Below are 13,076 nucleotides of genomic sequence, written 5' to 3'. Positions count from 1 at the left end.
GACAACAGTACTTTCCTGCTGTAGCACAGAAAGAAAACAATCAAAACTTCGTTTTGACTCCCTGAAAATTTACCTTAAAATTACTAGCACAGAGCTGCTAGCTTATAAAAATCATACACAATGAGTATCACAAGTGTAATGTCATGCAAGACAAAGAGAAAAATTCTTTCCTATTTACAATATTCAAATAAATATTGAGCATTACTTAAAAAAAAAAAAAAAAAAAAAAAAAAAAAAAAAAAAAAAAAAAAAAAAGGGCCAAAGATAATCACTTTATGAATTTAAAGAAAAATGAAATTCGGTCAAAGACCATCACTTTATGAGTTTGAAGAAATATCAGAAATGTTCTCTTTTACATATAACTGCCCTGATTATTATACCTTTTTCTATTCCACACATCAAAGCACCATTCTTCTGATACAGAACTGGTTTTTCTTGTACATTTAATTATCGTAAAGAGACATGAAAATGCAAAGTGGGAAGATTGTGTTACATACTGAATTTCATATTGTACTAAGAATTTTCAGTCAATATAAATAAATGTGAGATTAGCGAACAAAGCTAAAAGGCAATATTGTACTGATTTACAGTAATGCAAGAGGAGCATCACAAGTATTTTGTGTGTGTGTGTGTGTGTGTGTGTGTGTGTGTGTGTATCTATTTTATTTAATATTTATACCTTGTGGTCTCCCATACAGGTGTTAATGCCCATCAGTCCATATTCTACAGTATTGGGATTACATATCTGTAACAGAGAAATATAAAACTAATTCTTCAAACATTCAAGGAGGTATACAAATGTAACAAGAACTTATAAATGTACTGAGTTTACATCAACAATCTGCTGAAACAACAAATAAATCTGACACATATACTTATCATTCTTTTTTATTAACATTTTTATAAGGTTCTACTTTCTGTTAATTGCTCATCTACTAGATGGCAATGGTTTGGCTGAACATGGATATGGAAAGCAAGGGATTCAGGTGGATCCCTTTCTATATGGAGTCTGAGTGACCTCCTCCACCTTTCCGTTTTCTCCAACTCATCACACTTGTATTCTTACGCAAGATACTAACAGTACTATTCCAGTATGGCATAACAGCTCACATCATTCACAGTCTTTCCATAGCTGAGGAAATCAACCAGCATGTCCTAAAATACTGTGTTCATAACTTTCTTAATGGACAATGCTTTTTAGAGCTTTTGGTGTGAGGGAGAAATGGGATGTATAGATGATTTCTCTTCTCAGGTGTCACATGATGCACTCACACTTTGTTCCCTTTGATGATACAGTGCAGGAATAGAGCACCCTCCACCACATTCCACATTAAGTGTTGGAGAGAGAATCCTATCTGCTTGGCTTTATTCTCATCCAAGTATTGCCATGGTACCCAATGGTAGCGCAGTGTGATGTGCATGATATCCACTGCACTGCCGATGTAAATTTTGAGTTTAGTGTCAATTTGCCTTGCATGAATTAATAAATTGGCTTGAATCAATAATTCAACGAAGCATTCTCGGTCAACTGAGGTGGATGTGTCTGACTTTTGCACATCTTTTACATCTAATCTACCTTTCTCGAATTCCTTGCACCAAAACCACCTTTGTTTCTGTGACGTTGCAGTTACTCCATAACCTTTCACTAACTGGTGATCATCTGCAGTTGGAGTGAGTGAGGGAGGGAGGGAAGGAGGGAGGGAGGGAAGGAGCTTATTACACTTTACATTTCCATTGCCACCATATATCCATTATGTCTCAATTTTTAAGCTGTATTTCAAAACAAAATAGCACAGTTACCTCCAGCCACTGGTGATGTATAAAAGGTTTGATCATCTCCTCTATCTAGATGTGGAATGTAAGTCTCGCAGGCTATTCAGGTACCCGTTACAGACATTGCTACCCTTCTTACTGAATCACCCTCATAATGGCTGAAAAAGGCTCTATGAAAGTGTAGGACATAGTTCTAATGGTTCTAATGCTACTCTACAAGAATAAATTTTGGGTGTTAATTTTGTGAATTTTCTAGGCGAACAATCCACACTGACAGCTTTATTCATGTGTGGCTTGACAAACAATTTGATGAACTTCAACTTTTAGCATGACCAGACAATTGCCTAACATGGTTTTAGGATAGAAAATAAGATTAAGATTCTTCACCCACCATATATTTTAAACTATTTTTAAAATGGCACAACTGAGTGACAAAAAGTGTAAAATTCACGGAGAAACAGTCCACATGTCATACAGCTCCATGATGTAAAAGCTGTATGACATGCTGAAGGTGTTTTGGTGTTGCTATTTTGATAGCAATGTGCAAGGAAGAATAATTCAGGCTTGTTTCACCATTGATATGCAGTTAACACACTTGTTTCTGCAATACAACAAACATGTTAGTCACATTCCAAGAAGAAACCAATGACATAGTCGTGAGATCAGCTTGTTATTAAGAGACTTACAGAGTATATTATACATATGTACAGAGGCTGCTACTTGAGCTTTTGAGAACATCTACTGATAAACTAATTATAATATATTTCTGCTGTGGGAAACAAACTTCATTTCTGATCAATATAACATTCTTGTCAACAGGAAATAACCACACATTTCTTTTCATTTGAGACATTATCACATGATATGATTACAATCATAACCGGTTTCTGAACTGCCACACTGCATGTCATGAGTGCTTTGTTTGCCTATGACATGAACACAAAATTTGCTGCCAAAATCAATTATGATTTTAATCACAGTCAGTAACTGTGCCTCAAATAAAAATACTTCACTCTTCTGCACAGACAAAATGTCATTGTTTTCCAGGACACAACTGTCTTTATGAAGCAATAAGGAGATAACAGCTTAAAGAAAATACATTATTACTTTCTCCAGAAACCACACAGCACACATTTGCAGACAACTGGTTATTTAGTTATTATTTAAAATAAAGCTTCAGTAAATATTTTTGACTAAGTCATTATTATTATTATTATTATTATTATTATTATTATTATTATTATTATTATTATAAAAATATCAGAACTGCTTTCAACATGTGAATGCTGAAACTGGTAACAGGAATATTTAATAATAAGAACACTAAACAAAATATTAGCCACACCCATTAGACACACAGAAACTGTGTAATACTGCCTCTAACATTGATAATGGCCTCAATGCAGAAGGAAAGACACAGTCACAACTTCCTTTAGGTACTTTAAACATAATAAAGTGGATTTGATACACCTGCTACCAATTTACTCTTTTAAATATTTTTTCTTTCAAGTAATTGATTGTATGCACATAATGTACAATGTGTAGCAGTTAAATAATAAGATGGTTCACCATCTATTGTATGCCATATGGGAGGAGGCCGGTTCTGAACTGCAGTTGACCTTGAACCTTCAAGAGGAGCCACCATTCATTTTGCCTTTCAGTCTGCTTTAGTTTGCTTTTGGGCTTTCGATGAAGAACACGTTGTTCTGCAGTAGTGCTGTGAGCATGGTGAACTTAAAAATCGAGCAGGGTATTAAGTTAAAATTCCTCATGAAGTTAAAAAGTCACCAACAGAACCCTTTAATATGTTTGGCAGATGTTTGGTAATAATGCTGTATCACGTGCACAAGTTCCTGAATGACACAAATGATTTTCAGAAGGTCAGGGAGTGGTTGAAGATGATGAACACCTCGGTCTATCTGCGAGTTCAAGATCCGAAGCAAACATCCACAATGTTAATGAGTTGTGCGATACAACCAACGTCTGAGCATTTGATTGATAGCAGACATGGAACATGAACAAAGAGACACTAAGGCTTCCAAAAAACCTCTCTCAGGATCAAATTGACCATCAGAAGAAAATTTTCTCTGATGTCTTGGAATGACTCAATGAAGAACGGACTTGGTAACACATGTTGTCACATATGATGAGACATAGATCTCCCATTACGGCCCAGAAACAAAGTGTCAATCAATGGACTGGAAGACTCCCACATCACCAAAGATGAAAAAAAGGATGAATGAGCAAGTCTAAATCGAAGGCAATGCCGGTTCCCCCAATCTTGGCATATTTACACTACCGTATTTACTCGAATCTAAGCCGCACTCGAATCTAAGCCGCACCTGAAAAATGAGACTCAAAATCAAGGGAAAAAAAAATTTCCCGAATCTAAGCCGCACCTGAAATTTGAGACTCAAAATTCAAGGAGAGAGAAAAGTCTTAGGCCGCATCTCCAAATCGAAACAAAGTTGGTCCATTGTAATATGAGAGACAATTTAGATCGAATGAATGACGATACAGCTACAGTAGGTTGGTTCGAGTCGTAAGCCTAGCAGTTAAGCTTTACCAGGTAGCCATTGCTATGCGTCAGGTGCTCCGTCCGTATTTATACGGGTACCCTTCCTTTTTCATGTGCTTTGTCTGGTTTGAATTGATTGCTTATTTTTCTTTGATCTGATAAGCGCAGTTTTCTTTATTATAGGTGTTTACGTCACTCTAAGCTGAAAATGCATTACTGTACTGTCATGCATTGTTTGTCGCATTCTGATATTGCGTGTTTACGGCCTGTTGTTGCTCACGTCATGGCTTGCTTTTGTGCGCGCTACCGCCGCTTACAATTAAAAAAAAAAAAGAGAGATTGTTGTTACCTGCACTGCTGCTTTCTTTGATAATGATCAACAAGAACCAAATAATATACTGCGTATGACAGATGTTCTGAACGAGAGTTTAGCGAAAATTTTTCTCCGTTTGAAAATCTTTGCAGGCACCTCTTTAGTACATTAGATTCTGCACAGAAATTAGAGTCATCTTAGATTTAAAAATCTAGCCAATTGCCGTGCTTCATTTCTGACTGTATCACTGTTAGGCATAAGAATAATACGAATATAAATATGACATGATATGTATATTCTTCCGCGTTTGCTGTTGTCTCACTCTAGTTTTGTAGTTTATTAGGCAGACAGGTTTTAAATGAGATAGCAGCCAATACGAAACAGTACATGGCAAAATGTTTATATTCGTATTATTCTTATGGTGACGAGAATACTGCATGTGATTCACAATTTATAAAAGTTCCTATTAGCAACCATCTCTTCTCACAGATAGGAAAAAATCCAGAACGTAGAGTTGGCCATACTGACAAATATCCCCAACAGTCTTGCCACTCGGGTTTTCGTAGTACATTGAAATGCTGCTACATTTGAAGATGAACAATACGGAATTTGTATATACTTCATTGGATAATGTATGAAAATGCAGTGGTCGAAACTCGGGGCGGAGAAAAAAAGCTGGTCTTCCACCTTTTTTTTTTAATTTATTTACTGACGCAGAGGTTTAGGTGCCAGTATTTATCTTTGTGCCTATAAAGAATGCCTATGTAGCGCTACATATATTCGATGGCAGAAGTAAGTTATGGCGGCACCCAACAACATTTTTCAGAACTTCCGCTTGCTTTGCACTCGATTCTAAGCCGCAGGTGGTTTTTTGGATTACAAAAACCGGAAAAAAAGTGCAGCTTCGATTCGAGTAAATACGATATTTTACAAGTTAACTCTACTTCCCCAGTGTAGTGAGGTCTCTTAGATGCAAGATATTAGCATACCTGCATCTTTCAATTTATAGGGTGAAGTCACTGATCCTGTGCCCAAAATCTAGTAGAGTAAACAATATATAATATCATATGGCTGAAGAGCACATATGTAATAACTAAGGAAGTTTTTCTGGGGAGATAAAATTTCTGAGGGTGGATTTGTTCCTGGGGTATGCTAAAACAATTTTTTGATTTCTGGGAGGGGTTGATTTTTCCCTGAGGGGATCATTTCTCCCCCAAACCCACCCCCTGTTACACTTGTGGTGAGGGGTGTAAAAGCAAATACAATACAAATTTATGTTCTTCCTCAGAGTGGGATGCTTCTACAACAGGAAGTATCCAGGGGTGTGGGTGCATCTACAACAGAAAGTATGCCAGACACTTTGTGTCATATTGCACGACATAACAAATGGCATGTTTGATGGAATATGTCATGTTATACGACATGACATCTTGTATCCTGTTACTTTACTTGACATATTGCATTATGTTACAAGTAAAACAAGCATGAATATGTCAAAATGTTTCGATTTAAATGTCTTTGAAGCTGCCAGGTAAGTTGAAAAGCTAGCTCCCTTCTTTTAAATTTGTAAATCTAATTGGAACATACTGACTTTTTTTTGTGCTATGATGGGAGCTTTTTCATTCTCGTTATAGTTAATAACTGAGGTGATCTTATTATGTACATCATAATTTACAAATACCAATTCCCCTGGCATAAAACTTGTTTACTTGAAATAAATAATTGAAGTTGTTATACAGCCATGTGACCGGAAAAAAAATCATGAGCTAATCAGCCGTAAATCTGAAGAACGTAACATAGCTTATCGGATAGTCATAATTTCATTTTTTACGGCAATCACTTTAACTTTTCCAAAAACAGATTAACTAATAAAATATCCGTTATTAAAATTATACTGCACCCTAAAATGCTTTTGTCATTGAAGCTCTTCAGTTTGTTTGTTCCAAAATTTGAGGCTGTACTTCCTTTGTCGTAATTTTACTGACACAGATAATGCATTTGTTTTTCCAGTTAACCCATTAATTATGAAATAACCCAGATTTTCAAAATTACAAACATGGAAATTTTACGTGAAAGTAAGCAATCCACCACTGCAAAGGTATGCGATGTATCATTCAAACAGTACACTGAGCTTTAATACTTTCCTCATCACACATCATACACTTAAACCGAATTATTATTGGAATCAAGAGATCGAAAACAATACTTAATACTCACTTTGCAGTATTATAAACAAAACATTAATTATAGATACAGCAGTCTTTGTATACCTAATGCTGACCACAAATCGGCAGCTGGTGGTTAGAATTCAACAAGTGAACATGTCTGTGTAATAATCCGCTCTTTTATATGCATGGCTAGCAGTCACCAAAGCAACACTTTTTAAGTCACAATACGTTGTAAAAGGTTCATGGCCAGTACCCACTTGAGTAAAATCATCATCATCTGTTATTATGTACACCTAGATTGTGAGTAATTGTACACCTATGTGCAAGAATTGGCATTAGCTCATGAACTGCTGCATCTGAATATTTGTGCAGATTCTCGTAAACTGTTCAATCCACTATCCCATAGATCTGCTTTGTACAAGGTGGTCATGCATGTCCATTCACACCCTACATTGATGGTAAGAAGCACTCCACATCTCCTTTGTTGCTTGTGATGTCAATAAACATTTAATCACTGTTATGTGAAAGTATAAATTTGTCTCAAAGTTACCACTGAATTACTGTACTACTGTCAGACATCATCAATGAATAGGATTACTTGCTTGGATGACTCAATGATTTGCAACCAACTGGTAATTATATGAGAGGCTGTACACAGAACTGGTATCACACAACTGGGTTCTAATCATAATAAATATGCCACTGAGTGAACATAAAACCCAAGGTATTGCGTCAGTTTTTTCTCGGCATAGTTAAGCAGTCCAAACAGTTTTCAGTTTTCAGCAAGATACTATGAGTTTAAGGTGCCACTGCAGAAGAATATTTTTACAATTAAGTAAGTAGCCTGATACACTCACTCACTGATGATTAGACCACACAGAGCTACCAAACTGTGGGAATATTCAGTGCTACATTTCACCTGCTGTTCCAAATAGTTCCAAACATTTTTATGGGATTAAGTGATTCAGAAGGTCAGTTGAGGTATGATTGGGTGCCTCAGAGTTCATCAAACCAGGAATAAATGGCAACACTTAAGTCATTGAGAAAGTTCCAACAAACATTTCGGTCCATGTTGAGGGTGTTGATCCAAGCCAACGAATAACCAAAAAACCAAAATTCTTGTAAACTGTTCAATCCACAATCCCATAGATGTAACTGCTTTGTGCAAGGTGGTCATGCATGTCCATTCACACCCTACATTGATGTCAAGAAGCACTCCACATCTCCTTGTCTACATATTGACACTGCCTAGCCAGTACTGACAACACAAAGATAAATCATGATAAGTCATCGTGGACATGGTTAAGGCCGGCCCTACAAAGGACCTTGCTTTCTTTCCTGTAGATATTCTCCTACAGTCTTAACTTTATCTTTCTTCTTCATTCCACTTTCCCTGTAAAACAAAATTTTTCTTTACATCTCCAGGTAAGATTTCTCAGTAACTATTCACAATTATTTACTCACTAATTAAATTTGAAATAGGAGTGTATAAAACAGACACTGTTGTTTACTTTATTTCAGTTCTACTAGCAGCAATTCTAACAACACTCTTCGATAATCATGTTGAAAGATTCAAACTGTGTGACACTAGACTCAAATCCGGAATCTTGTCATTCATTTGCAATGTTCCTAATCTGACAAACAAACTCTAAGGTGTGGTAATGACATTTCTTCGTAATATCCTTTCTTCCAGGTGTGCTAGTAAGAAAGATATGATGGAGGTATTCTGTAAAGTTTGGAAAGTGGTAGAGAGATATGGACAGAACTGAAGCTATGAGGGTAAGTTGGGGGTCATATCTGACTAAATTAGTTGGTAAGGCCAGTGCATGCAAAAGGCGAGGTTCGGGTTCAATTTCTCTTATTTTCAGTTCCTTTTGCAAATAGAAAAACAGTCTGTACACAGATCTCCAAAGCTTGAATGTTTAATTTGCTGTAATAAGTTTACTCCAAGTGACTTCTTGTTTTCCAAGAGTATCAGCTAGAAAATTATGGAAAAGATACATAATTACTAACAGTTAATCTTAACCCTACTTTCATTCCTTCATAACCTCAACACCTTCTCGCCCATCCGTTGTCATCCTGGACGTTGACCACATCCTCTCTGGTGGCTCTCTCCACACCTCTGGCCATATTAAACCCACCAACCACCACCTGCATTTTGACAGCTGTCACCCCTTCTATACAAGAAATCCCTTCCACACAGGCTGGGCACCTGGGGATGTGCACCTGCAGTGACAAGAACTCCTTTGCCTAGTCTGAGTGTCTCATCAAGGCCTTCATAGACAGGCGCTATCCCTCTGCCCTAGTCCACAAATGGACTTCCTGTGCCATGTCTCCTCACACCTCCAATCCTTCCACCATCCCAAGAACCAGCTACAAAGGAGTACCCCCAACCGCCCAATACCACCCCACACTGGAACAACTGAACCACATCCCTATTCATCAGGGAATCATTTCCCTGTGGAAGATAAGCTCAATCCATCCACCCAGCACTTCCTATTCCAGTCCTGGCACAGACTTATCCCACTCGGCCATCAGTGAAAGCAGCCATGTCGTGTATCAGCTCTGTTGCAATCATTGCACAGTTTTTTATATTGGCACAACTACCAACCAGCTGCCCACTAGGATGAATGACCACTGCCAAACTGTGGCCAAGATCAAATTGGACCACCCTGTGGCACAACATGCAGTTGAATGTAACACGCTTTATTTCAATGGCTGCTCCACTATCCGAGCCATGTGGATCCTTGTGCTCCATCTCTAATGACCTCATTGTTGATGGAGCATTAAACACTAATCTTCTCCTCCTCCCAATAGTTTTCCCATACCATCTGTCATATCATCACCTCCCTATTCTCGTCTCCCACCATGTTTTGTTTGTGTGCTGCCTCTGCCTTCGCGCCCATCTGTCTTTTCCCTTCCCCAGCCTTCTCCTTTTTCATTCCTTGTTTCCCAAACTCCCCACCTACATGCCCTACAGTCTCCTGATGCAGTATCTGTTGACAGTTCTAGTCCATGCATGCTCTGCCAGATAGCACTCTTCTCTCTACCCCTTCATACCCTGGCTATCCCTTCCCCTTCCCTGCCCCCTCCAGTCTGCTGCTTCTGTCTCACTTGACAGTTGCATTCCAATCCAAACAGCCAAAGATGGCAGTCATAGGTGAGATGTGCTTGCTTGTGTGAATGAATGTATGTGTATTTCCTCTTCTGATGAAGACTCTGGTCAAAAGGTAATGTGTAAGTATCTTAACTGTGCCTGTCTGCAATTCAATGTGTCATCTTTACTGTGAGTAATAAACGATCTTTCCCTTATACTGTTGATATGCCAACCTGGAATCCCATTGTTTAACTTTTGATCTGACACTGAAATGACCAGAAGTCACATAAAGACATGACAAAATAATCAGTCTTGTGGACACGACAGCTCAACTACAGCTCTAGAAGTTTTAGTGGCCTCACTCACTAAGGTAACTTGTTTTCACTCAAACAAACAATTAACTCTTGGGAAAATCAGAAGCTTTCTACCTTTTGGCAACAGGTCATTTCAGTTTGTAAATTATTACACAATTTCTATGCATGCAAACTACAAATGTTTCATGTCTACTTTGAATTTGCTAATTTACTTACTAGAGACTTTGCTGTGTAGCTGAGTACCACCCGATCACACCATGATGGACACCTCGTCTGCATATAGCGCTTTGCTCCTTTTTCATTTTCTTCAAATGGATAACTTGGTGGGAACTTTATGACAAATTCAAAAAGCTGGCCACTGAAAGGCTCTAATTCTTTATCAAACTCTCTCAGCTGAAAGAAGACAAAAATGTTTATAAATAATTAAGCACCACACATTAAACATTCTCAGCTGTTCATTACACACATGTATCTGTTACTATGCTATCGGTCAGACAAAAATAAACAGACAGGACTTCAACGATTTCAAGTATTTGGGTGCGAAAGGACAAGTAAATTGGGACTGGTTCTTGTAATTTGGTTTAAATAATAAATTCTGAAAATCTTTACTGGTCAATAATGGGTTGTACATAAATGTCAATGAAAGCAAACAAAAGTTTATGCTATAGAAAATGCACTGTCTGAATGAATAGGACACTAGTTTAAGATGATAATGAGAAAAATTTGCTGCAAGTGATTAAATGTATTTAATCTTTGTGTTACTCTATCTGTTGTTCTTATAATTGAGCTGACAAGCATACTGTCACATTTCTGTTTCCAAACCTAAGCAGGTTTTTCAATAAAGGTCAATGCTTAGTACTGAAAGCATGTTTATTACTGATATTAAGGACATCCAAAACAGAACTGACTTCCTGGACAGTGTGTGCTGCTGTTTATACAATAACTGGATTTTCAAAATACTTATAAAAACATTACAAACATCAGGTGTTTCAAAAACATTCCAGAAATGATAGGTACTAGAAAAAGTAATTGGTGGTGGTCGAGTATAAACTGTCAGCCTGCAGCACACCAGAGGTGATGCTCACCCCAACACCACATTGCATGCACCACAGTTTGTGGCATTGCTCTCTCTGGGAGAAACAGTGGTCTGTTGTTTCAGAAGATCTCATTAGAGCTGATTACAGTAACCTGGATCTAAACCTCGTTAATGGTCTTCAGTGTGGCAGCATTGACGGATTCTAGCTTTCTCGTCACATCCTCTTCATTATTATAAGCACCAAAGGTATCCCAATCCTCTGAAGCTTCACAATTGTTGAGTGGGTCTTCAGTTTCCTTGAACCTCTGAACTCAATCTGTGCCTCTGGACTGTAGTAGGCATTCATATGGAGGACATTAATGATGTCTCTGCACTTTCGTCCTTTCGATGACCGGTCATAATCCACAACTTCATATGTGAAGTCTACTAAGTGACAGAAGATATGATACAGACCGAAATAGCACTTTAGCAAACCCCTCTGTTCAGCAGCAATGTCATTTAATGCACCAATGACCGAGATTTCATCTATGCTGCTGTGTTCTGTCTAATAATTTCTTGAAAGGGAATCAGTGTCCTTGTATGTGTCCTTTGTATACCATTCTGATGTCTGTAGTGTAACAGGACATTTTATCAAATACACTTGTCCACTATCAATATTCGTACCAGCTAAAGATGATTGTGATAGTAGCTATTTGTTCCACAGTATATAAAGAGGAGCACATACTGATACTGTGTGCGCCCTAGTCTGTGTTCGTACAGAGGGTGCATGCGCAGTAACAACAAGGGCAGTGGTGAGGAGTCATACGATGCACAACGTTCACTTGCTGTATGAGGCTACGTGTATGCTTTGGCACTCCGAGTTGGCAGTGTCATGGACAGCTTGGAGTAAGACGGCCGTGGACAATATCAGCAGGCACCCAGAAACAAATGTATCACTTGCATGTTAAAGAGAACTTCCGTGTACAACCTAAGGGTCAGATGTTTTAATGTTTGATGTTTGGTTTAACTACTTTGAGCTCTAATTATTGGGCTCTGTCATTGTGAGACTTGAAGACTCTAAAGAAAGAGAAATGCAAATGAGAGTTTGAAGTTAATTTATTAGCTTAAAGTAGTCGCATGGTCTCACATTTCAGTACTATCCATCAAGGATCAAAGGTCGCAAGAAAAGCAAGTCTGAACACAGCAGTGGGACAGAGTAGCGAGACCACCAGAACAATTTCCATCAGCAAGATTTATAACAGGTAACTGGCAGATCCAAAATGGTGAAAATGTACTATGCACAGACAGCAGCTAAGTACACCACTTAGTAAAAAAACATACTTCTTCACCCTATGTTGTACTTTTAAAGCCCCTGTGCCCATCTTGTCAGTCTACCTTCGGGATAGTCAGGTAGCACAGAGGATGGTGAACTGTCACAATGGTGTGTGGTTTGCCAAATAAATGTGACTAGAACTTGTTGATGGCTAAAACAGGTTCAAGGTACTCTTTCTTGGATGTACAGTAGTTCATGTTGGACTTGGAGATTAGTATGGAAGCATAAGCATCAGTGACTGCTCTTATTTTCTCTGGTTTGGGACAGATTTCACTGCCATTAACTAGGTGCCCAAGATTTTTATTTCATGGTTGGTGAAGAGGCAATGTCTAGGATTCAGGTGGAGACCTGCAGTTTGAACACACTTCAACACAGATTTCAGGGAACTTGGATGTTCTTCAAATGCCTTCGAAAAAATGATTATGTCACCCAGATAGCAAACACACATTGTCCTTTTAAAGTGTCAAAGCAGGTTGTCCATCATATGTTCAAAGATGGCTGGAGCATTACATAGTAACAATGATATAGCTCTGAATTCAAAGAGG

The 13,076-nt window shown here is 38.0% G+C and overlaps 1 protein-coding gene across 9 annotated transcripts in view; it reads right to left on the bottom strand.

The window, feature by feature from the left end:
* LOC124607083 (inositol polyphosphate-5-phosphatase A) overlaps nt 1-13,076 on the bottom strand; it is a 323,688-nt gene that overhangs the window by 85,797 nt on the left and 224,815 nt on the right. For all 9 annotated transcript variants that reach the window (XM_047139269.1, XM_047139272.1, XM_047139265.1 and 6 more), the window contains 2 exons: nt 10,400-10,576; nt 680-745 (listed from right to left, as the gene is read on the bottom strand). In XM_047139269.1, the coding sequence (XP_046995225.1) occupies nt 680-745; nt 10,400-10,576 (243 nt within the window). The remainder of the gene's footprint in view (nt 1-679; nt 746-10,399; nt 10,577-13,076) is intronic.

The sequence above is a fragment of the Schistocerca americana genome, chromosome 3 (genome assembly GCF_021461395.2).
Source record: "Schistocerca americana isolate TAMUIC-IGC-003095 chromosome 3, iqSchAmer2.1, whole genome shotgun sequence".
NCBI lineage: Eukaryota > Metazoa > Arthropoda > Insecta > Orthoptera > Acrididae > Schistocerca > Schistocerca americana.
This window is presented reverse-complemented; position numbering and strand designations above follow the sequence as displayed.